General features: G+C 42.5%; 1 protein-coding gene across 1 annotated transcript in view; it reads right to left on the reverse strand.

The window, feature by feature from the left end:
* The window catches only part of ANKFN1 (ankyrin repeat and fibronectin type III domain containing 1), a 985,620-nt gene that overhangs the window by 402,182 nt on the left and 556,707 nt on the right, over positions 1-26,731 (reverse strand). The window contains exon 7 of the mRNA XM_075347517.1: positions 3,157-3,254. Within this exon, the coding sequence (XP_075203632.1) occupies positions 3,157-3,254 (98 nt within the window). The remainder of the gene's footprint in view (positions 1-3,156; positions 3,255-26,731) is intronic.

Genomic DNA, 26,731 nt, shown 5'->3' on the forward strand with positions numbered 1-26,731 from the left:
TTTTGCTTGGATCTGCACTCCCCCCATTTGGCACAGGTGATTTTAATCAGCAGGAGACTGCAAGAGGGGTCAGCCCCTTTTTTTGCTCCCAGTTCACATATGGGAGCCAGTGGGAGGTGAGTGCGCAGCTCCTCTCACTGTGTGCTGATGCTGTGTGGTGTCCGCTGTTGTGGTGGTCTCAAGTCAGTGGGGCGGTGTGGCCTGAAGCCTTGGGGGGCTTCGCCTTGCAGCATGGGCGCTGTGAGGCACCAGGTCGCCTGCCCTGCTGGCGCTTTGTCGCTGCAGCATTGGTTAGTGCACAGTGCCGCACTAAAATGTTTAGGATAGGGACCCACTCAAGAGGTTTGCCGTGAAGTGGTTGTGGGCTTAATACAATCTGATCAGAATGGTAACAAAATAACCTCATGTTCTATTTAAATTTTTGCCTAGCAGCCTTAGATCATTGTATTTTTTGGGATGTGCAATCCATGTCTTTTTCTTCATAGTGTGAGCTCATAATATTGCGCAGGCACCTCCCCTATTAGAAAGGTGCCTTAAATACATAGTACCATTCAGCCATAGGCAGAGAGGCATTTCCTGGAAATAGCATGCCGGACCTTTAAGAGGAGGGTCGGTGTGCATGTGTCTTAGATGCACTCCCAGGAACCCTGTGCAGCATGTACAAAGCCCGAGAGGGAAGGGGGGTAGGGGTTCCCGTGGAAGGCTGTGTGGCAGGAAGGGAGAACCCGGCCGAGGCAAAGAGTAAGTCTCTACAGGGATGCCGGCGCTACACACATCCATAAAAATCTGTGGGAGAAGAATTGCTGCACATTCTTTGTTCAATTTTCTGATATATTTCAAATATTTTGCCAAAGAATAACAAATATTAGTGATGAGCAAGCACTATAAATCTTGAATCAAGCAGGTCAGATGATCAGAAGGGCTCAGCTTGAATACCCAGTATATTGGAAGATAATGGGAAACTCGAGTATTTTTCCGAAGTCCCTAATAGGAGACAATAATGGGAAATAGAGTAATCCAGCACCAAAATTGTCTAAAAAATATTCCTTTTATTCAAACATGATTAAAAATTATCCAAATGTGCAATAAAAACCTTATAACACCTCCATAAACGTTGGGTACAGATCTTATGCGGTTCAGACAAAGCATCCTTGCCCCTATGAGTAAGGACACTTTGTCTGTAACACCTGGCTCTTATGGAGTTGCTATAAGGTTTTTATTACACATATGAATAATTTGTATTAATGTTTGAATAAAAGGCATATTTTTTAGACAATTTTGGAGCTGGATTCCACCATTTTTCATCATTGCCTTTTATGTGGATGCCATCCATGAAAGATCCCTGTGTGATGCCCTGGCCTATCAGGTCGTCACAGGACATTGTGCAATCTGCCCTTCTGCATGGTGTCCATCTCCTACTTGGTTACGGGTCCCTGGCCTTTGGTGTTGCTAAGAACAAGCCAATCAAAAATCCTAGAAACACTCTGCACCACACCCACCAGACACACCAATGGGTAGCCTGAAGGGAATAGAGCCAGGGCACGGCATGGTACGTGGACCCTAGGCCGGGAAGTAGCTTCAAGCGTCCTGGTAATTTACCCGACGAGGGCGAAGACTTCATGATTTTACCTCCATCCACTCCAAATTCGGGGTACTAGCACAATGAGGGGGATAGGACTTTCAAAATACACAGTCCAGAAAATCCCAAGCGTGAACCCTGAGACCAAGCTCACTCCATTAGCCATAGGGATGAGCGGGACCCAACTAATTCTATACTAGAGGGGCCAACCAGTAAAGAAAGTGCCAAGGAAAAGGTTACGGGCTAACAAGCAACACCATCGGGCACGGGATCCCAGCGTGTTCCCTCCTTGCTGCAGCGGTGCTCAGAATTTCGATTTACAAGTTGTCGGTATCAGCGTTATTGGTGGACTGAGTGAGTACGCAGTGACCCTTTCCTCCCCAATGGCGCTCCCCTCTCACCATCACCGAGCCCCGGGGCATTCCCCCTACCCACGGAGGGGTTAAACACCTGGCTGCCATCCCATCACCACCGGGCCCTCCCAACAGCAGCGGTGGTACTCCACCTTACCACACACTGTGGGTGGCATCACAAACTCTAAACACAACATCCCCTGTAAATACCCCCCTTTTATTTCGAGTGTCCGCGCGACCCCTTCCAGGTCCGGAGACCCATCAATCCACTGCGGATCCGGATCCGAGCAGCAGCCCGGCTGCTGACGCTGGGGTGGTACACTTGCATCAGCTTCGGAATACAAGAAATGTATGGACATTACACACACATGGTGGTGAGCTGATATATTTTCTTTTCCTAACAGGAGACCGAGAGGCACAAAACATTTGGAGCATGGACTCAAGGATGGCACTCGAGCACCCACGATACTCACTAACATTAAGGAGTGTAATACAGGTGCATTTCTGGGCTTATATTAAGATCGTAAATCTCAACTAAATGTCACCTTATAGCATAACAGGCTTTCTTATGATGCTATTCATTTTGCTGATCAGACTCAATGTCAGGTTAGGATTTGTAGAACTCATTTAGATCTGTACAAATAACAATTGTCACAGAAGACAGCTGGGTTCTGTATAAAGGCACTATTATTAGGCACTGAGCAAAAAAAACATCTAAAAGTAAAACCCTTAGAAATAAGTGTATTAGTAGTTATTAGGGGAATAAAATTAGGACACAGTGCGGAGCTGATTACCATGAAAGTGCTATCAAAAAGGCTAAGGTAGAGGAGGCAGACTTAAAAAAAAAATGTGATAAGTAGGCGCTATATCTATTTCACAGTCATAATGCACAGGAATTTGTGAAGCTCTGGCGTAAATACACGTATGTTATTCTACTCATCAGTCACAGCTATTTTCTTCAGAGGGATTGACATATTTTATTCTGATGAAGATTATGCTGTTATCCATAGAGCAGTGACACAAGAATGTTCCTGATCTGCGTGTGTGCGCGGCGTAAAGGTTCAAAATGCTTCACGCTAATTGACAATTGCCATCTGGTGGACAGCATCCCGACATGACAAGCAAGGTATTCAATGTTACACGTTTCTCAAAGGAAAGTGTAATGTAAAAACAGAAGCAGATATAAATCAACTGTGGACAGATTTAGAATACCTTGAAACTTACCAAAGAGAGGCCTGAGATTGTGAACTTCAAAGATTGCAGATTATCTACAACGACTTCACCGGCCAATGGACAGAAATCAGATGAGGTGCTCCACTCAACTGCAAGAAATGGAGATTTATAAATTAGGAGATTTAGTCATAATGTACATAAAATTCCCATATATATGATATTAATTCAAATGTTAAAAAGGTATATCACAAATTGTGCATTTCACAATATATTGTTATAGACGCTGGTGCCTATTTTGCACATGACATAGATAATTTCACATGTGCATTCATCCAGGTGAGTAGGGAGTTTCACCATTAGTTCGAGTGAGGTACTGAGTGAGAGTGCAAACCACTCAAGCGATCAGTGTTGTGCTTGGATATGAGTGATGCTCAGCCCTGTGCGAGCCGCAAGCAGTGTTTGAACGACTCACACTGCAGGTATAATCAGCAGCATGATCTTATGTAATTTGCACACACACAAAAAAAAACCTTATATATATTTGCAAAACCTCACCCATTCGCCCCTGGAAGTAATCTGCTTATGGTTTCCTGTATGTGAGTGGAGCCACAAAATCCTTATTTAATGACTTCCATTGAGGATCGGTTCAAGTCCAGGTCACCAACCAAACCTTATCTAAGGTTTGAATGTGCCCTGCATACTAAACCTCCAAGGCTATGTGCCCATGGGACAACAAACCCGCAGATTTTGCCGCAGAAAACCTGCAAGTTTATCTGGATTTTCCAGATAAATCTGCAGGTTTGCACAAGTACAGACACTCCCCATGTTATCCTATGGGATTTGTGGAGTGCTGTATCAATGGTGCAGTATGTGCGGCTGCGGAATATGCTGTGGATGTCCCGCAGCAGCACGTCACTGCATGGCAATTTTTCATGCGGAAATATCTGCGGAATTCCCGCTCCTTCACTATGGAGCTACAGGGCGGGAATCCCGCAGGTATTTCCGCACTTGTCCCACAGGTTTACCACAACAAAAATGCTCGGAACCAGCAGCAATGGATAGCTGCGGATTCTGGGCAGCAGCTGCGGGAGACCTGCGGACAAACCTGCGGAAATATCTGCGGGTACATTGTCCCGTGGGCACATAGCCCAAAGGTTCACTCACCTCTAGAAAAGACCATAAAATCAGCACCAAATGAAAAAGCCGATATCTCTGGACCTCTTTAGTGAAATATTAAAAATCAAATAATCAAGAGAGCAGCGGGAATTAAAAAAGAACTAAAACTTTTTGACACCTAATAACAGGTCTGTTTTCTTTAAAGGGAATTTGTAAGACATGAGCAGATCAATTCAAGCAAATCAAATTTTTCTCAAATGTTAATAAATTTGCAGTTTCTGGCAAATTGAAAAGATTTACAATTTTGATTTACGCAAATGGCCAAAAAAATACTATCAGCCAAAGAAAGTTTGCATAGTTTAAGGCATGACTGTTCAGGCTTCCATTTATAAGACCTTGCAGCTATAACATCACATGGAATAGCCAATTAGAAGGGAATATCGTAGCCTTTATAAAAGCTTAGGCTGGGAATGCAGAAGCCATTTTAGGGTAATTTAGGATAGTGAGAAAATGTCAGATCTCACAGTCAAGCAATAGAGCTTAGAAGAGAGAACCTTAAAACATTGGACAATACTCCAGATAGCACAACTGCAGTAGTCAAGAAGATGAGTGTATTAATCTGCAAATAATACAGCAATTTAATGGATATAAGTAGGCATTTTTCTTACACCACATTTTTTTCATTCTTAAAGCACTAAAAAGCAGCAGTAAGCCAGAACAATATCTTTTACAGAAAAATAAAATCTCTGTCAAAAATGATGTGATTGCTGATCACAAGTGGCTGGACTGATTTTTTTCCATTTCTTGAGAGATCCTTTTTGTTAAGGGAGGGAATATTGTTTATTTATTTCTTAAATACAAAAGAAAATTTGTTAAAATCCTGACATTTAACTGCAACTGTTTACCTCAAAGTGTGCTTGTCGCAAGCAATTTTATTTTTTTGAACATCTGTTCTACTAGTGACATTTTACATCTGTACATGATACAACTATATAGCACTGTGTTGTAGATTCTGACTTTTTGGATATATAGCAACCTACATTATTGTATCTCATTTTTGGGAACACACTTTAACCCCCTTCAACCCGAGATGATTTTCCGTTTTTTATTCTTGTTTTTGCCTCCCCTTCTTCTGAGAGCCATAACATTTTATTTTTCCATTAATATCGCCGTATGAGGGTTTATTTTTTATTGGACGAGTTGTACTTTTCAATTAACCTATTATAGAGTACTGGAAAATAGGAAAAAAAAATCCATATGTGGAGAAATAGTGAAAGAAATGCAATTGCACAATTGTTTTGGAGTTTTTAATCCACCACATTCACTATATGGTAAAACTGATGTGTCCGTATGATGTCTCATGTTGGTACAAGTTTGTAGATACCAAACATGCATACTTTTACTTTTATTAAAGGGGTAAAAAAAAAATAGAGATTTGTCAAAATAGAGATTTGTTTCGCTGGAGCGAGCGAGGTGCTGAACTGAAGTAAAGTGCTGAAATTAAGATAAGTGCATAGTTTCAACACAATTACATAGTTTGACACAAGAACATAGTTTGAATTTATCCTTATACTTTTTCCATTGGGTTTCTTTCGTTTTTTTCTCTTTGTTTTTCTACTTTACTGTTGATCCCCATTTGATAGGTGCTCCATGGACAATGCTACCAGGTGTGTATCTTGTCAGATGTATGCATGCCTTGAGCAGCCGTTCGAGGGTGAATATGTCTGCACTCGATGCAAGCATGTTGCGTATTTGGAAGCCAAGGTAACTGATCTAAATAAGCAGCTTGCAACACTAAGGGGCATTGCAAACCTGGAGAGGAGTTTAGAGCTCACTGAGCTTTCTCTGGCTGGGGCCAGTGATATGGAGGAGGGTGGAAGTGGGGAAGATCAGGACCCAGAGGTAGGTAGTTGGGTAACAGTTAGAAGAAGAGGTAGGGGAAAAAGTGTCAGGGAGCCTAGTCCTGACCTGGCACAACCTAGTAAATATGCCTGTTTGGCTGATATTAGGAATGAAGGGCCTGGACTAGGGTCACTACAGCAGGATGTTGCTCCTAGCAACCAGGAAAACAACTGCTGTAGGAAGGTGGGAAATAGGAGTGCAGCAAAGCCCAGACAGATGTTGGTGGTAGGGGACTCTATAATTAGGCGGACAGACAGGGTCATCTGTCGCCGAGACCGTGAATGCCGAACAGTGTGTTGTCTGCCGGGTGCTCGGGTTCGGCATATTGTGGATCGGATAGACAGATTGCTGGGTGGGGCTGGGGAAAACCCAGCGGTCATGGTGCACATTGGTACTAATGACAAAGTTAGAGGCAGGTGGAAGGTCCTTAAAAATGATTAGAGGGAACTAGGAGAGAAGCTGAAGTCCAGGACCTCCAAGGTGGTGTTTTCAGAAATACTACCGGTGCCACGAGCGTCACTAGAAAGACAGCGGGAGCTTAGGGAGATAAATATGTGGCTTAGAAATTGGTGCAGGAAGGAAGGGTTCGGGTTCATGGAGAACTGGGCCGACTTCTCAGTCGGCTACAGGCTCTACGGTAGGGACGGGCTGCACCTCAATGGGGAAGGGTGCAGCTGTGCTGGGGGAGAAAATGGTCAGACGGATGGAGGAGCTTTTAAACTAGGATCGGGGGGGAGGGGAGGGTAGTGGAGCAAATAAGGGGATAGATAGAGCAGATAGAGCCAGGGAAACGGTAGGGGTCAATGAAGGATTAGGGGGGGATGGGACATACAAGGAACGTAGGGAGGCTAGGAGTAATAAAGGTGTTAATAGGATTAAATGTCTACTGGCAAATGCAAGAAGTCTTGCAAACAAAATGAATGAATTGGAGACTCTTATGTCAACCATGGATTATGATGTGGAACCATGGATTATGATGTGGTGGGCATTACGGAAACCTGGCTGGATGAAAGCCATGACTGGGTGACAAACATACAGGGTTATAGTACATTTAGGAAGGACAGGAAAGGCCAAAAAGGTGGTGGGGTGTGTATATTTATCAAATCTAACCTAAAACCTGTGTTGTATGATGACATTGAGGGGAACAGCAACAATGTAGAGTCAGTATGGGTAAATGTACATGGGGAGGGGGAATAATGGAAAAATGCTAATTGGAGTTTGCTATAAGCCTCCAAACATACCTGAACAAATAGAGGGTGAAATGCTGGAACAAATTGAAAAGGCAGCTAATAATAATAATCGGGTTCTTATTATGGGGGATTTCAACTATCCAGACATACAGTGGGACATAGAATCTTCTGGTTCTGCTAAAAGCTGTAAGTTCTTATCTACCATTCAAGACCATTTCCTCTCTCAGATGGTAGGTGAACCGACCAGGGGAGATAATTTGCTAGATCTGGTCCTGTCAAATAGACCGGATACAATTTCAGATCTACAGGTCCGGGAGCACTTGGGCACCAGCGATCATAATATGGTAAGCTTCGACGTAATATTCAATAGAACATTTCAAAGGGGAATGCTAAAACCTGGAATTTTAGGAAAGCTGATTTCAACAAATTAAGGGAAGAGCTTAAATGTGTAGATTGGGACAGAGTCCATGGTAACTGGGGATACCGAACATAAATGGGGTAAGTTTAAGGATATACTACTAGAGTCCTGTAAAAAACGTATACCCTCTGGTAATAAAATGTCCAGGAATAAAAAGAAACCACTATGGATAAATAAGACTGTACAAAGTATAATAAAACAAAAACAAAGGGCGTTTAAAATCTTAAAGGCTGAGAATACAGAAATAGCATTGCAGGAGTATAAAGATATCAATAGGCAATGCAAAAAAGAAATCAAACAAGCAAAACTAGCTACTGAAACAAAAATCGCCAATGACATTAATAATAAATCCCAAAATCTTTTATAAATACATTAATGCCAAAAGGAAAACAAAGGATAGTATCGGACCCTTAAAATATAATAACAAGTTAGTTATAGAGGACAAACAAAAGACTGAGATATTAAATAGGCATTTCTCATCTGTATTCACCAAGGAACTGACTGTACCAGGGATCATTCAACAAGTGAAAAATCAAAGTCCACCACCCGATATAATTAATTTAACACAAGATGAAGTATGCCTACGTCTGAGTAAATTAAACATTGACAAATCCCCAGGGCCAGATGGCATTCATCCACGAATATTGAGGGAATTGAGCTCCGTAATCGACAGACCGCTGTATCTCATCTTTTTAGACTCACTTGTAAAGGGGTTGGTGCCTCAGGATTGGAGGATTGCTGATGTGGTACCGATATTTAAGAAAGGTAAGAGGGTAGATCCAGGCAACTACCGTCCAGTAAGCCTGACATCAGTAGTATGCAAAGTTTTTGAGGGCATTTTAAGGGATGACATGCAAAAATATATTGCAGAAAATAATATGATAACTGACAAACAGCATGGATTCATGAAAGATAAGTCATGTCTAACCAACCTGTTGGGGTTCTATGAGGGGGTAAGTTCAAACCTGGATATTGGTAATGCAGCTGATGTGATTTATTTGGACTTTGCAAAGGCATTGGATACTGTACCACATAATAGCCTTATACTAAAGCTCCAGAAGCAAGGACTAGGGGACACAATATGCAACTGGGTAAGGAATTGGCTAAGAGATAGGAAACAAAGAGTAGTCATAAATGCTACATTCTCTAAATGGGCTATAGTCAGCAGTGGGGTGCCGCAGGGATCTGTGCTTGGACCGATTCTTTTTACTCTCTTTATTAATGACCTTGTGGATGGGATTGATAGTACAGTGTCAGTCTTTGCCGATGACACCAAACTATGTAGGATATTAAAAACTGACCTGGATAGTATAATATTACAAAAAGATCTGGATAAGATGTCAGAATGGGCAGATACTTGGCAAATGAGATTTAATGTTGATAAATGTAAAGTAATGCACCTAGGACGGAGTAATCCTATAGCTGCGTATACATTAAATGGAAGTAAACTCGGGACTACAGAACAGGAGAAGGACTTGGGTATTCTCATTACAAATAAGCTGAGCAGCAGCACTCAATGTCAAGCAGCAGCTGCTAAAGCAAACAAGATTTTAGGGTGTATAAAAAGAGAGATTAGATCCCGTGATCCCAACGTATTGTTACCCCTCTATAAATCACTTGTAAGACCACATCTGGAATACGGGATCCAGTTTTGGGCTCCACATTTTAAAAAGGACATTCAGAAGTTAGAGTCAGTTCAAAGGCGGGCAACTAGACTATTACAAGGAATGGAAGGCCTCCCATATGATGGCAGGTTGAAAAAGTTAGATATGTTTAGCTTAGAAAAAAGACGTCTCAGAGGAGATCTCATTTATATGTATAAATACATGTGTGGTCAATATAAAGGACTGGCACATGACTTATTTCTTCCAAAAACAATACTAAGGACCAGGGGGCACTCACTGCGAGTGGAAGAAAAGCGATTCCGACACCTAAATAGGAAAGGGTTCTTTACAGTTAGAGCGGTCAGACTGTGGAATACACTACCACAAGAGGTTGTAATGGCAGATACTATAACAGCTTTTAAAAAAGGGCTGGATGATTTCCTCAGTACACAAAACATTGTTGGTTATAAATGACTTAGTGACTAAATGTAGAACTGGTGGAGGAAGGTTGAACTAGATGGACCTAGGTCTTTTTTCAACCTAAGTAACTATGTAACTATGTAACTATGTCAAAAAAAAAGAGTAGCACTTTTGTCACCATTTTCCGAGACCTGTTGAGTTCTCATTTTTTGGGATCTAGGGCTCAGTGACAGCTGATCTATTGAGTCTTGAGTTGACAGTTTTAATTATATTATTTTTGTGCAGATGCTACCTTTTGATTGCCTGTTATTGCATTTTAAAAAAAATGTTGCAGCAGCCCAAAAAATAAATTTTGGCATTTGAATTTTTTTTTCTCAGAATGCCATGTACCTATCAGACAAATTGATTTTATATTTTGATAGATCGGGCATTTTTGAAAGCAGCAACACCAAATATGCATATATTTTTAAATTTATTTAACTGTTTTATTTTCAATGGGTGATAAAGAGGAGTGATGTGAACTTTTAGTTTTTTTTTCTTTTTTCCACATTTTTTAAAACTTTTTTTTTACATTTTTGATTTATTTTACTAGTTCCCCTAGGGAACTTTATGCTTGCACAATCCAATCGCCTGTGCATTTCTGCTGATCAGAACAGCATTGCTCTGATCAACAGAATGCTCATTTCTTAGCTTCCTTTACCTCTGGCAAGCATTTTAGGTGGGAGGAGGCAAAGGGCATCATAGTATATATATAGCACATTACTCGTCTCAATCACAGCAGGATGATGTTAACTCTGACAGTGATACTGCCAATTTGATTCAGTGCAAAAAACAAGTCTACTTGATTACAATTGACTGAGGGATAATTTTTAGACTATATTAATAAAAAAATATTTTTTTTTGTTCTTAAATGTGCTGTTGGTTAATACTGGGTTATCATTCATCTCTCTGATGAGGTCACTCTGATATTAATTAGGCTGTATTTGTGTTAAAGAGCTTCAAAGGGGTTGAATACAGACCTGGCGTTATCTGTCTTCAGTATACTTTTCTCAGTGCGAGAAAAGTGTTTTTTAATATAAAAGAACCTGTCACATCATACATACTGTCTGATGTGTGGAGAGCATGGTGTAGAAAATGAGAAGCTGAGCAGAATAATATATAGGTTTGTGGGAAAAGATTAAATTCATCCTGGAATGATCCAAAGTTATAGTAAATAATGTAGGGCAAAAGGTCAACTTTATAGCCAAAATAGTAAAGCATAAACAACCTATACAATGCCAATTACTCCTTCACGACTTTTAACATACATGTATATCAAAAACCATGTCCCTGCTTTTAATGCAGGCTCGCACGCTGAGCCAGCATCTTTCCCTGCACATGATGTCATCAAGTGCCTTTAACAGCTGTGGATGGATCAGAGATCCCCAGCAGCTTTTAACCGGCTAATTCCCGCTGTCTATTTCTAACAGTGTCATTTAACATGCGGGGGTACATGTCATTCTTCATGCCCATCGGCATGCCTGCAATGTGATCTGGGGGCGCAGATGGGTTGTCATAACAGCTGAGGTTCTTCTGATGACCCCCCCATGCTTATCATTAGGAAACTTTTGTGAACACCCATGGCCTGCATTGGGTGAATATAGGAGATTGTTATTTCTGTGTTGTATAGCACAAACGTTCGGACGATTGCAGCTTCAAGTCACCTAAGGGGACTAGGAAATACAGTACAGTGAAAAGTAAAAAAAGTTTTGAAAAAAATTACAAAAAAATACAAAAGTTTAAATCATCCCCTTTTTCCCCGTTAGCAATAAAACAGTTTGATGAAACAAAAAAATTCACATATTTGGTATTGCTGCATTCAGATACATATGATCTATCAAAACATAAATACATTAATCCTACTGGAAAACGTTGTGAGAAAAAAATGAAAATGTCAGAATTACGTTTTTTAGTTTGGTAACTTGGTGGCTTTCCTGAAGATGTGGGATCACTTAGAAATGCGTTGGTTAAAACCACCTATCATCTGCATTCAACATCTCGCTATCTCATCATTTTGCAGCAGTGCAAAGAAAACCATATTGTTTTTCTGGTTCCATTTGGATCTCTAGACCATCAAACATAGAGCCCTGACTCATATCTTTACCAGGACGGATTTGCTAGGATATTTGAACAGTGATTGATATGTCTTTTGTACTCTAGCTCAATTATCTAGACACACCTACTAGAATATTTAAGATTCACTTTCCATCATCTAGTGTGCAGATAATTATCAGGAGGCGCTATCTAATGCATTAGTTTTGAATCATGAGCACCTCCTCCTCCTCAACTATGGTTGCATTACTTTGCACTCAACAAACCCTCAGCAATCCGTATTTAATGAAAGTCCAAGTTTTGGGACCGAAGCGCTATATGTTTTTGATTGCCTAAAATAAATGTCTTCATTTACTTTCCTTTGGAGTGCCAAGTACCTTAATTTATCTAAATAGGGAATGGAACCCTTTTTGTGCACCACCTCTATACCGGAGTGTAATATATCTGCAAATCATTTGTGATATCCCTGACTTTGAGCCTAAAAAGCCGATTGTTAAACACTTCTATCATATTGGACAGTCTCTTGCCGAGTCTTCTTTTTGTCTCGGTAGGCATCCTACAATTTTGTACTAGGAAGTGGTCCTTATTTCCCTATGCTAATATGTAGCAAAGACCATCTGTAGGACACTTTATCTGCCTAGAACTTTATCAATCTTGTCCAGCACCCTTTTTCGGTCTTAAAGTGTCCATATATATTGAACTATGGTAAGCCTAACCCAGCAATTTTATAAGTACTGTACCAACTATCTGACCAATTTTTATTTGATATTTGATTTGGTCTGTGTTGGACTAAGAAAGTATTGAACATGTTACATTTCAGGATGATCCTTCATTATCAAGTAAAATTTTAAAAGCCAAACTCAGAAGTGTCTGACAGTGGCTTGTTCACCTTAATTCATATAAAGCACATGTACACTTAGCTTTCAGCTACTGCACCTGTATAACAGATGTCACCTCAGACATTGAAGCATATTCAGCCTGGATAGGTAGCCATTAAAAAGGCTTTAATGTGCACAGTAAGTTAGAGAATGGTATTGGTCTGACAAAAAGTGGAGACAGGTATGACATGGACGGCTTCTTATTAGAAGGTCACCGCTGACAAAGAAAGTTTCAGCAATACATAATAGTGAATTGAGATGTGAAAAAGTTTAATTCTATAAAGGTATAGTAATTATATTTGCTGTTTCTGCAAGGCAAGACAAAAAAAAGGAAAAGGACCAGAAAAGGAAAATGTCATTATGCAATTGAAACCAGAAGTTTACATCCACTATCTAAAAAGACACATATGCATATTTTTCTAAATATTCGACATGAAATCAAAATAAACCTTTCCTGTTTTAGGTCAATTAAGAGCCAAAATTAGTTATATTTGTCAATGCCAGAATAATAAGAGAGAGAATGTTTTAAGGCATTTTTATTGCTTTTTGCACAGTCAAAAGTTTACATACATTTCATTAGCATTTGGTATCATTGCCCTTAAACTGAATGACTTGGGTCAAACATTTTGGATATCCTTTCATTAGCTTCTCACAATAGTTGGTAGGAATGTGTGCCCATTTCTCCTGACAGTACTGGTGTAACTGAACTATGTTTGTAGGTCACCTTGCTTGCAAGTACCTTTCCAGCTTTGTCCATAAATTGTCCATAGGATTGAGATCAGGGCTTTGTGATTGCCGCTTCAAAACATTGACTTTGTTATCCTTTGGATCCAGTTTGGCAGTATGCTTATGGTCATTGCTGCAACATAGCAATAGTAGTTATGGTCAAACAGTTCAATTTTAGCTTTGGCAGACCATAGGAAATGTTACTGTGTGCATTTGCAAACATTAATCTGGCTTTTTGATGTTTCTTTTGGAGTAATGGCTTCATCCTGGCATAGTGGTCTTTCAGCCCATATTGATACAATACCCATTTCAATGTGGATAATAACACAATCGTACCAGCTTCCAACAGCATCTTGACAAGGTCTTTTGCTTTTGTTCTTAGGTTTATATGCACATATATGACCAAAGCATGTTCCTTGCTGGTACACAGAACATGTCTCCTTCCTGAGCAGTATAAAGGCTGGAGGTTCCCGTCTTGTTTGTACTTGTGTATATTTGTTTAGACAGATGAACAAGGCATCTTCAGTAGAGATGAGCGAACTGGTCCTGGTTCGGCTCGAGGCCGGTTCGCCGAACGGGGGTCCCGTTCGAGTTCGGTTCGTCGAACGTTCGACGAACCGAACTCGAACGTATAGGCTAGAATGGGAGGCAATCACAAACACATAAAAATGCATTATAAATGTACACAAACAGTTAATAAACATTGCCATAACACTTACCGGTCCTCGCGATCCCTTCTGCACTCTGTCTCCTGCCGCTATTCCATCCGATGATCGCTGAATCCTCCCGGTGACCTGCACTGTCAGCAGAGATGCAGGACCTATCGTGACGTCAAAATAGCCATGTGACCAGTCACGTGGCTATTATCTCATTGGCTACAGACTGGTCACATGACTATGACACGTCATGTAGGACCTGCGAGTGCATCTCTTCGGTACACGGTGCACATATGTGTATCGCCGTGTACCGGCGACATGCTCTAGCACACGGTCGACTCCCCGTTCCGTTAGGGACCGGCTGACACAGCCGGTCATTAACGGAGATCACCGTTGCCATAGCAACGCAGTTAGCGGTGACGTCACCGCTAACCGCGGCTCCGAGAGCACCGTTGCTATGGTAACGCGTCTGTCAGCGTTACCGCTAGCAGCCAGCACTGATCACTCACGGAGTGAAGGCTGCACGCTGCTTCCCGATTGTAGTGATGATTGTAGTGAGGATGGAGGTTCCCCAGCCCCAAGTGATGAGCTGGTGAATCTCATCCTTCCTCACTACAATCGTCACTACTACTACACTAGTGATGATTGTAGTGAGGATGGAGGTTCCCCAGCCCCAAGTGATGAGCTGGTGAATCTCATCCTTCCTCACTACAATCGTCACTACTACTACACTAGTGATGATTGTAGTGAGGATGGAGGTTCCCCAGCCCCAAGTGATGAGCTGGTGAATCTCATCCTCACTACAATCGTCACTACTGCTACACTAGAAAGAAAGAAGTCAGAAGAGCAGGATCGTGGAGGGCTGACAGGGGGTAATAAAGATGGAGTCTCTAATGTGTCTGTGTATTTATTTCTATTAAAGTATTTATTCTCTGTGTGGTGTCTTTTTTTAACCCTTTATTGGAGATTCTTAATGGCCGGGTCAAACGTGCCTGACATTAAGAATCTCTGGCTTAATACTGGCTGGTAAAACAAAGCCAGTATTAACTCATGATTACCCAACAAGCCACCCGGCTCCAGGGCTGTTGGAAGAGTTGGATACAGCGCCAGATGATGGCGCTTCTATGAGAGCGCCATTTTCTGGGACGGCTGCGGACTGAAATCCGCAGCAGAGGCGCCCACAAACCTCGGGCTAACCTGTGCTGCGGATTCCAATCCCCAGCTGCCTAGTTGTACCCGGCTGGACACAAAAATAGGGCGAAGCCCACGTCATTTGTTTTTTAATTATTTCATGAAATAAGTGAAATAATTAAAAAAAACGGGCTTCCCTATATTTTTGGTTCCCAGCCGGGTACAAATAGGCAACTGGGGGTTGGAGGCAGCCCGTGGCTGCCAGCTGTACCTGGCTAGCATACAAAAATATGGCGAAGCCCACGTCATTTTTTTGGTGGGCAAAAAAATTCTGCATACAGTCCTGGATGGAGAATGCTGAGCCTTGTAGTTCTGCACCTGCTGTCTGCTCTTCTCCATACAGACAGACAGCAGCTGCAGAACTACAAGGCTCAGCATACTCCATCCAGGACTGTATGCAGAAGTTTTTTGCCCCCTGAAAAAATTATGTGGGCTTCGCCATATTTTTGTATGCTAGCCAGGTACAGCATGCAGGTACGGCTGCCCCCAACCCCCAGTTGCCTATTTGTACCCGGCTGGGAACCAAAAATTAAGAGAAGCCCTTTTTTTATTCTTTCATGAATTTCATGAAATAATTAGAAAACAAATGACGTATACTTCGCCCCATTTTTGTGTCCAGCCAGGTACAACTAGGCAGCTGGGGATTGGAATCCGCAGCACAGGTTGGCCTGAGCTTTCTGGGCCCCACTGCTGCGAATTGCAGTCTGCAGCCGCCTCAGAAAATGGCATTTTCATAGAAGCGCCATATTCTGGCGCTGTATCCAACTCTTCCAGCACCTGCCTGCTATACCTGGCTAGCATACAAAAATATGGCGAAGCTCACGTCCTTTTTTTGTAGTTTTTTGGCAAAAAAAATAAAAAATGCTTCCCTGGATTTTCCATTGCCAGTGAAGGTAACACCAAGCAGTGGGGGTTAGCAGCCAGTAGCTGCTTGGATTACCCTTAGCTAGCAATACAAAAATGCAGCGGGAGCCCATATTTATTTTTTTTAATTATTTATATAAATAACTAAAAATAAAATGGGCTTCCCTGTATTTTGATTGCTGGACATCACAGTGCTGTAAAAATAAATCTTTAAAAAAATGACGTAGCGCTCCGCGGTATTTTTGATTCTCAGCGCAGATAAAGCAGACAGCTATGGGTTGCCACCCCCATCTGCCTGCCGTTACCTTGGTTGGCAATCAAAATACAGGGAAGCCCATTAATTTTTTCTATTTAAAAAATAGTTAAAAAAAAAAAATGACGTTGGGTCCCCCCATTTTTGATAGCCAGCTAGGGTAAAGCAGACGGCTGTAGCCTGAAAACCACAGCTGGCAGCTTTACCGTGGTTGGGGATCCAATGTGGAGGTCCCCTCAGGCTCTTTTTTATAATTATTTTATAAATATTAATAATTACACAAAAAAGTAGGGTCCCCTCCAAATTGGATCACCAGCCAAGGTAAAGCGGACAGCTGTGGTCTGGTATTCTCAGGGTGGGAAGGTCCATAGTTATTGGGCCTTCACAGCCTAAAAATAGCAGGCCGCAGGCACCCCAGACGTGGCGCATCCACTAGATGCGCCAATCCTGGCGCTTCACCCCAGCTCATCCCGTGCCCTGGTGCAGTGGCAAACGGGGTAATAAATCGGGTTGATACTAGCTGTAAAGTCACCTGAGATCAATTCCAGCAGTTTGTGATGTCATAGCGTCTATTAGATACCCAACATCATAAACTGTCAGTACTAACAAAAACAAAAAATCGACAAAAGAAATTTATTTGAAAAAACAGTCCCCAAAACATTTCCTCTTTCACCAATTTATTGTAAGAAAAAAATAAAGGGGTCCCACGACGACTCTGGACCGTCTAGAATATGGGGGGGAGACACTCAGGGAACGTATCCCCCATTTTCTAGGAGTGCGGACCCTTCATGTGAGGACTGTGGGTGCAATGAATCTGCACTCACTCTCCCCGGGTCCACAGCAGCAGAGTCCATGTCGTAATGGTTGCTACCAAAGCTGCAATGCCCTGCTCATGAGGTAAGGGCATGCCTAATCAGGAGAACTACTGTAGAGGAAGCTCTGCTCACTGGTATATAGGTGCTCAGAGGTAATAATAGATAAAATTAGTGAGTAACCTCGGCACTCTAAATCTCCCAGACTAAGTCAGTAAGTCCCAATGGATAGTAATGCAAAATCACTCTTTATTGGTCCGTATTAAGAACATTTTTTTTTTCATAAGCATATATGTTTTTGTCCAAAACAAGTTACAATTGACGTTTCGGCCTGAGCCTTCGTCAGATTGGACTTATCTGCATGTAATCATGAAAAATGACAATAATCAGTATCACATAAGAGTGAGAGAACAATAACATAAACTCGAACAATGTAGAGGTACAATTGGGATGCAGCAAAAAAACTGCAACACAGCAAGAAATGAAACACATGATACAAATGTCATAATACAGTACAAGGACAATATAGTAATGACAAATATGGGGTCAGAGTAGACTTAGACAGCTCTGGTACGAAAGAGATGTCAATCATAAAGTAACATGTGCAGTAGGTGTAGAGCTACAGTATGCATGGCAGAGCTAATGGGTAGACCGACCATAGAAAAAGAACGGAGAAAAAGTGGAGAAAAAGTGGAGAATAAGTGGAGAAAAAGTGGAGACAAAGTGGAGAAAAAGTGGAGAAAAAGTGGAGAAAAAGTGGAGAATAAGTGGAGAATAAGTGGAGAAAAAGTGGAGAAAAAAATGGAGAAAAAGTGGAGAAAAAGTGGAGAATAAGTGGAGAAAAAGTGGAGAAAAAGTGGAGAAAAAGTGGAGAAAAAGTGGAGAAAAAAATGGAGAAAAAGTGGAGAAAAAGTGGAGAATAAATGGAGAAAAAGTGGAGAAAAAGTGGAGAATAAGTGGAGAAAAAGTGGAGAAAAAGTGGAGAATAAATGGAGAAAAAGTGGAGAAAAAGTGGAGAATAAGTGGAGAAAAAGTGGAGAAAAAAATGGAGAAAAAGTGGAGAAAAAGTGGAGAAAAAGTGGAGAAAAAGTGGAGAATAAGTGGAGAAAAAGTGGAGAAAAAGTGGAGAATAAGTGGAGAAAAAGTGGAGAATAAGTGGAGAAAAAGTGGAGAAAAAGTGGAGAATAAATGGAGAAAAAGTGGAGAAAAAGTGGAGAATAAGTGGAGAAAAAGTGGAGAAAAAGTGGAGAATAAGTGGAGAAAAAGTAGAGAAAAAGTGGAGAATAAGTGGAGAAAAAGTGGAGAATAAGTGGAGAAAAAGTGGAGAATAAATGGAGAAAAAGTGGAGAAAAAGTGGAGAATAAGTGGAGAAAAAGTGGAGAAAAAGTGGAGAAAAAGTGGAGAATAAGTGGAGAAAAAGTAGAGAAAAAGTGGAGAAAAAGTGGAGAAAAAGTGGAGAAAAAAATGGAGAAAAAAATGGAGAAAAAGTGGAGAAAAAAATGGAGAAAAAGTGGAGAATAAATGGAGAAAAAAATGGAGAAAAAGTGGAGAAAAAGTGGAGACAAAGTGGAGAAAAAGTGGAGAAAAAGTGGAGAAAAAGTGGAGAATAAGTGGAGAATAAGTGGAGAAAAAGTGGAGAAAAAAATGGAGAAAAAAATGGAGAAAAAGTGGAGAAAAAGTGGAGAATAAGTGGAGAAAAAGTGGAGAAAAAGTGGAGAAAAAGTGGAGAAAAAGTGGAGAAAAAGTGGAGAAAAAAATGGAGAAAAAGTGGAGAAAAAGTGGAGAATAAATGGAGAAAAAGTGGAGAAAAAGTGGAGAATAAGTGGAGAAAAAGTGGAGAAAAAAATGGAGAAAAAGTGGAGAAAAAGTGGAGAAAAAGTGGAGAAAAAGTGGAGAATAAGTGGAGAAAAAGTGGAGAAAAAGTGGAGAATAAGTGGAGAAAAAGTGGAGAATAAGTGGAGAAAAAGTGGAGAAAAAGTGGAGAATAAATGGAGAAAAAGTGGAGAAAAAGTGGAGAATAAGTGGAGAAAAAGTGGAGAAAAAGTGGAGAATAAGTGGAGAAAAAGTAGAGAAAAAGTGGAGAATAAGTGGAGAAAAAGTGGAGAATAAGTGGAGAAAAAGTGGAGAATAAATGGAGAAAAAGTGGAGAAAAAGTGGAGAAAAAGTGGAGAATAAGTGGAGAAAAAGTGGAGAAAAAGTGGAGAAAAAGTGGAGAATAAGTGGAGAAAAAGTAGAGAAAAAGTGGAGAAAAAGTGGAGAAAAAGTGGAGAAAAAAATGGAGAAAAAAATGGAGAAAAAGTGGAGAAAAAAATGGAGAAAAAGTGGAGAATAAATGGAGAAAAAAATGGAGAAAAAGTGGAGAAAAAGTGGAGAAAAAGTGGAGAAAAAGTGGAGAAAAAATGGAGAAAAAAATGGAGAAAAAGTGGAGAAAAAGTGGAGAATAAATGGAGAAAAAGTGGAGAAAAAGTGGAGAAAAAGTGGAGAATAAGTGGAAAAAAGTGGAGAAAAAGTGGAGAAAAAGTGGAGAAAAAATGGAGAAAAAGTGGAGAAAAAGTGGAGAATAAATGGAGAAAAAGTGGAGAAAAAGTGGAGAATAAGTGGAGAAAAAAATGGAGAAAAAGTGGAGAAAAAGTGGAGAAAAAAATTCTCCACTTTTTCTCTATTTTTTCTCCACTTTTTCTCCACTTTTTCACCACTTTTTCTCCATTTTTTTCTCCACTTTTTCTCCATTTTTTCTCCACTTTTTCTCCACTTTTTCTCCACTTTTTCTCCACTTTTTCTCCACTTTTTCTCCACTTATTCTCCACTTTTTCTCCATAAGTGGAGAAAAAGTGGAGAAAAAAGTGGAGAAAAAAGTGGAGAAAAAGTGGAGAAAAAGTGGAGAAAAAAATGGAGAAAAAAATGGAGAAAAAGTGGAGAAAAAGTGGCGAATAAGTGGAGAATAAGTGGAGAAAAAGTGGAGAAAAAGTGGAGAAAAAGTGGAGAAAAAGTGGAGAATAAGTGGAGAATAAGTGGAGAAAAAGTGGAGAAAAAGTGGAGAAAAAGTGGAGAAAAAGTGGAGAAAAAAATGGAGAAAAAGTGGAGAAAAAGTGGAGAATAAATGGAGAAAAAGTGGAGAAAAAGTGGAGAAAAAAAATGGAGAAAAAGTGGAGAAAAAGTGGAGAAAAAAATGGAGAAAAAGTGGAGAAAAAGTGGAGAAAAAGTGGAGAAAAAAATTCTCCACTTTTTCTCTATTTTTTCTCCACTTTTTCTCCACTTTTTCTCCACTTTTTCTCCATTTTTTTCTCCACTTTTTCTCCACTTTTTCTCCACTTTTTCTCCATTTTTTTTCTCCACTTTTTCTCCATTTTTTCTCCACTTTTTCTCCACTTTCTCTCCACTTTTTCTCCACTTTTTCTCCACTTTTTCTCCACTTATTCTCCACTTATTCTCCACTTTTTCTCCATAAGTGGAGAAAAAGTGGAGAAAAAAGTGGAGAAAAAAGTGGAGAAAAAGTGGAGAAAAAGTGGAGAAATAAATGGAGAAAAAGTGGAGAACAAGTGGCGAATAAGTGGAGAATAAGTGGAGAAAAAGTGGAGAAAAAGTGGAGAAAAAGTGGAGAAAAAGTGGAGAAAAAAATGGAGAAAAAGTGGAGAAAAAGTGGAGAATAAATGTAGAAAAAGTGGAGAAAAAGTGGAGAAAAAAAATGGAGAAAAAGTGGAGAAAAAGTGAGAAAAAAATGGAGAAAAAGTGGAGAAAAAGTGGAGAAAAAGTGGAGAAAAAAATTCTCCACTTTTTCTCTATTTTTTCTCCACTTTTTCTCCACTTTTTCTCCATTTTTTCTCCATTTTTTTCTCCATTTTTTCTCCATTTTTTCTCCATTTTTTTCTCCACTTTTTCTCCACTTTTTCTCCATTTTTTTCTCCACTTTTTCTCCATTTTTTCTCCACTTATTCTCCACTTTTTCTCCACTTTTTCTCCACTTTTTCTCCATTTTTTTCTCCACTTTTTCTCCACTTTTTCTCCACTTTTTCTCCACTTTTTCTCCACTTATTCTCCACTTATTCTCCACTTATTCTCCACTTTTTCTCCATAAGTGGAGAAAAAGTGGAGAAAAAAGTGGAGAAAAAAGTGGAGAAAAAGTGGAGAAAAAGTGGAGAAATAAATGGAGAAAAAGTGGAGAAAAAGTGGAGAAAAAGTGGAGAAAAAGTGGAGAAAAAGTGGAGAAAAAGTGGAGAAAAAGTGGAGAAAAAGTGGAGAAAAAAATGGAGAAAAAGTGGAGAAAAAGTGGAGAATAAATGTAGAAAAAGTGGAGAAAAAGTGGAGAAAAAAAATGGAGAAAAAGTGGAGAAAAAGTGGAGAAAAAAATGGAGAAAAAGTGGAGAAAAAGTGGAGAAAAAGTGGAGAAAAAAATTCTCCACTTTTTCTCTATTTTTTCTCCACTTTTTCTTCACTTTTTCTCCACTTTTTCTCCATTTTTTTCTCCACTTTTTCTCCACTTTTTCTCCATTTTTTTCTCCACTTTTTCTCCACTTTTTCTCCACTTTTTCTCCACTTTTTCTCCACTTTTTCTCCACTTTTTCTCCACTTTTTCTCCACTTTTTCTCCACTTATTCTCCACTTTTTCTCCATAAGTGGAGAAAAAAGTGGAGAAAAAGTGGAGAAAAAGTGGAGCACCCTTTGGTGCCTTTCATGTGGCACTAAGGGGTGCTTAGCTTTGTATTTAGCCAAAAAAATGAAAAAAAAAAATGACGTAGGGTTCCCCCTAGTTTTGTAGCCAGCTAGGGTAAAGCAGACGGCTGCAGCCTGCAGACCACAGCTGGCAACCTCACCTTGGCTGGTAATCCAAAACTGAGGGCACCCCACGCTGTTTTTTTAAATTAAATAAATTATTTAAAAAAAAAAACACGTAGGGGTCCCCCAAAATTGGATCACCAGCCAAGGTAAAGCAGACAGCTGGGACCTGATATTCTCAGACTAGGGAGGTCCATGGTTATTGGACTCTCCCAAGCCTAAAAATAGCAGGCCGCAGCCGCCCCAGAAGTGGCGCATCCATTAGATGCGCCAATCCTGGTGCTTCGCCCCAGCTCATCCCGCGCCCTGGTGCGGTGGCAAACGGGGTAATATATGGGGTTAATACCAGATGTGTAATGTCACCTGGCATCAAGCCCTGGGGTTGGTGAGGTCAGGCGTCTATCAGATACCAGACATCACCAACCCAGTCAGTAATAAAAAAAAATAGACGAAAAACACATTTTTATTTGAAAAAACACTCCCCAAAACATTCCCTCTTTAACCAATTTATTAGAATGAAAAACAAATCCAGGTCTGGTGTAATCCAAGGGGTTGCCATGACGATCCACACTGTCCCAGTCAATGAAGAGCAGGATGTTCCCCATTGGCTGGGAGAGCAATGCAGTGACCTGAGCTAACATCAATGGGTCAGCCCAGGTCACTGCAGGGGATGACAAGTGCTGCTGTCAGCGAGGTACATTACCTGCGCTGATCTCCAGCACACTGACAGCCCCTGTCACTGAGGTCAATGACCGGCGCCTTCACATCAAGTATCGCGAGAGGTCCGTGACGTCTCGGGTGGGAAGCGAGAGGTGATGTGACAAGCGGCGGCCATGGAGGACAGTGACAGCGCTGAGGTCGGGATTGCGGGACTTCATCACCGCAGGTAAGCCGAGCGGGGGGGGGAAGGGGGGGGGTGCGTGTGTGAGAGTGTGTGTGTGTGTGTGTGTATGTGTACATGCCGCGGGCAGGAGGGGGCGGAGTGAGCTGAGCGGGAAGTGTGGGCTTCCTGCACGTAACTAAGATAAACATCGGGTTACTAACCAAAGCGCTTTGCTTGGATACCCGATGTTTATCTTGGTTACCAGCTTGTGGCAGGCTGCCAGCGATGGCTCTTGCACACTGTAGCTGGGGGGGGGGTGCGTGTGTGAGAGTGTGTGTGTGTGTGTGTGTACGTGTGTACATGCTGCGGGCAGGAGGGGGCGGAGTGAGCTGAGCGGGAAGTGTGGGCTTCCTGCACGTAACTAGGATAAACATCGGGTTACTAACCAAGCGCTTTGCTTGGATACCCGATGTTTATCTTGGTTACCAGCTTGTGGCAGGCTGCCAGCGATGGCTCCTGCACACTGTAGCTGTAAAAAGCCCCGCTTTTTGCTGCTAGAACCGTTCTCGAACGTATCTAGAACTATCGAGCTTTTGCAAAAAGCTCGAGTTCTAGTTCGATCTCGAACAGCCCCAAAAATCACTCGAGCCCTGAACTGGAGAACCTCGAACCACGAACCGCGCTCAACTCTAATCTTCAGGTATCTGGAACATGCACCCAAAAATGAACCAGACTTGTGCAAGTCCAAAATTCTCTTCCAGAGATCTTGGCTGATTACTTAGGACTTTTCCATGATGCTACACAAAGAAGCAGTGTGTTTCAGGTGTGCATTAAAATACATCCACAGGTGTGTCTTTAGTTTACACAGATATTGCCAATAAACCTATGAGAAGCTTCCAAACATAACATCATCATATGGGCTGTCCCATATTGTTTAAGGGCTGTGAGGTAGCGCGGTCGGCTGCGCAGCAGAAGACACGGGATCCAGGCATCAAGGTTCACAGCACACGGTGTTTAATGTCCAAACAAAAAGTCCATAACAAAATACATGTGCCTCTCCAGCAGAGGGCTCAGGAAGTTCTGGTCACTTCCCCCACACCCGGCACACCTGCCCTCGTTCCTGTTTCCTTTTAACCCTTCCTTAAGCCTGTAGGGAAACAGCATTAACCCTATAGTGGATTTACTTTCTATCATGGAGTGAGCACAACCTGGGCGAGACATACTGGCCGTCATAGATAACCCCGGTCACAGTCTCACATACCCCCCCCCTCAGTTCAAGCGTGCGGGGTTGAACTCCAGCCATCAAGCACGGGCCGCGGGACAAGGCATCGGCGTTGCCCTGCAACCTACCGGCCCGGTGTTCAACCGTAAACCGGAAGTTCTGCAGAGAAAGGAACCACCGGGTAACCCGGGCATTCCGTTCCTTGGCGGACCTCATCCAGACCAGTGGAGAGTGATCCGTCACCAAGCGAAACTGCCGTCCCAGCAGGTAATAGCGTAGGGACTCCAAGGCCCACTTGATCGCCAGGCACTCCTTCTCCACTACGCTATAATTCCGCTCGGGAGGGGTGAGCTTCCTACTCAAGAAGGTGACGGGGTGTTCCTCCCCCTGAACCACCTGAGACAGCACTGCCCCCAGGCCGACCTCCGAGGCGTCAGTCTGTACTATGAACTCCTTCCGGAAATCAGGGTTGACCAGAACGGGCTGTCCGCACAGGACCCCCTTCAGGGCCCGGAAGGAGTCCTCGGCCTGCGGAGTCCACCGCACCATGACGGACTTCTTGCCTTTGAGAAGGTCCGTCAAGGGGGCTGATAGTCCCGCAAAATCCTTTACAAACCTCCTGTAGTACCCCACGATACCCAGGAAGGCCCTAACCTGCTTCGTGGTCAGGGGTCTAGGCCACTTCTGGATCGCCTCAACCTTGTTAATTTGGGGCTTAATCACTCCTTGGCCTATCACGTAGCCCAAGTAGCGGGCTTCCGTGAGTCCCAATGCACATTTCTTGGGATTGGCTGTCAATCCGGCTGTTCGAAGCGCGTCCACCACCGCTTGTACCTGTTCCAAGTGGGTCTGCCAATCGGAGCTGTAAATAATGATGTCATCCAGGTACGCTGATGCATACGCCTGGTGGGGTTCCAGCACTAAGTCCATCAACCTCTGGAACGTGGCCGGAGCGCCATGTAACCCAAAAGGCAAGACAACATAGTGGAAGAGACCCTCCGGCGTAACAAAAGCGGTTTTCTCCTTGGCGGACTCCGTTAGTGGCACCTGCCAGTACCCTTTGGTCAGGTCGAGCGTGGTAAAATATCGCGCCTGTCCCAGCCTATCAATCAGCTCATCCACCCGGGGCATGGGGTAGAGATCGAACTTGGATATTTCGTTCAATCTCCTAAAGTCATTGCAGAACCTTAAGGAGCCATCGGGTTTTGGTATTAGGACAATCGGACTAGCCCATTCACTCCGGGATTTTTCGATGACCCCCAGGCGTAACATTGTCTTTACTTCCTCCGATATGGCTTGTCGTCGAGCCTCCGGCACCCGGTATGACTTCAGGCGTACCTTCAGGTGGGGCTCGGTGACAATATCATGTCGTATCAGACTGGTCCTACCGGGCAGCTCGGAGAAGACATCGGGGTTCTGCTGAACCAACCGTCTGGCCTCTCGCCTCTGTTGCTTGGTGAGGGCTTCTCCAATCCTTACTTCCGGTTCGTCCTCTCCGGAGGTCGCTGGAGCCGGATGTGAACGACCCGAAGAGGAGGGAGGTGGGGAAAAAACAGCCATCAGGCTTTCCCGTTCCTGCCAAGGTTTTAATAGGTTGACATGGTATATTTGTTCAGGTTTCCGCCTACCGGGCTGCAATACTTTATAGTTAACCACCCCTACTCTTTCCTTTATCTCGTAGGGGCCTTGCCACTGAGCCAGGAATTTGCTCTCCGCCGTGGGGATCAATACCAACACCCGATCCCCGGGTTTAAAGGTCCGCACGGTGGCTTGTCTATTGTAGCGGCCGCTTTGCGCGGCCTGAGCCTCCTGTAAGTGCTCCTTCACAATTGGCATGACCGCGCTTATGCGGTTCTGCATACCCAAAATGTGTTCAATCACACTTTTATGGGGGGTGGGCTCTTGTTCCCATGTTTCCTTTGCCAGGTCCAACAATCCCCGGGGATGTCGCCCGTATAACAATTCAAAAGGCGAAAACCCCGTGGATGCCTGTGGCACCTCTCGTATGGCAAACATCAAATAGGGAAGCATCATATCCCAGTCTTTCCCGTCTTTTGAAATCACCCTTCTTAGCATGGTTTTCAGGGTTTTATTGAAACGCTCGACTAAACCGTCCGTTTGCGGATGATACACAGACGTACGCAACTGCTTGATCTGGAGTAGCCGGCATAGCTCTTTGGTCACTTTAGACATGAATGGGGTCCCCTGATCCGTAAGGATCTCCTTGGGCAATCCCACCCGGCAGAACACAGCAAACAACTCCCGAGCTATAAGCTTTGCTGCAGTATGTCTGAGAGGTATCGCCTCGGGATACCGGGTGGCATAGTCAACGATCACTAGGATGTGTTGGTGCCCTCGAGCGGACTTTACGAGGGGCCCCACCAGATCCATCCCTATCCGTTCAAAAGGGACTTCTATAATGGGTAACGGTACCAACGGACTGCGAAAATGGGTCAGGGGTGCAGTAAGCTGACACTCCGGGCAGGTTTCGCAGAACCGTTTTACCTCCCCAAAGACCCCGGGCCAATAGAACCTTTGCAATATTCGCTCCTGCGTTTTCTTGACCCCTAGGTGGCCACTCATCAGGTGTTTATGAGCCAAGTCGAGGACCCGCCGGCGATGCGGCTGGGGCACCACCAACTGTTCTACCCCTACGCCCCGTATTTCATCTACCCGGTAGAGTAAAT

Source organism: Anomaloglossus baeobatrachus, chromosome 5, assembly GCF_048569485.1.
Source record: "Anomaloglossus baeobatrachus isolate aAnoBae1 chromosome 5, aAnoBae1.hap1, whole genome shotgun sequence".
Classification (NCBI taxonomy): domain Eukaryota; kingdom Metazoa; phylum Chordata; class Amphibia; order Anura; family Aromobatidae; genus Anomaloglossus; species Anomaloglossus baeobatrachus.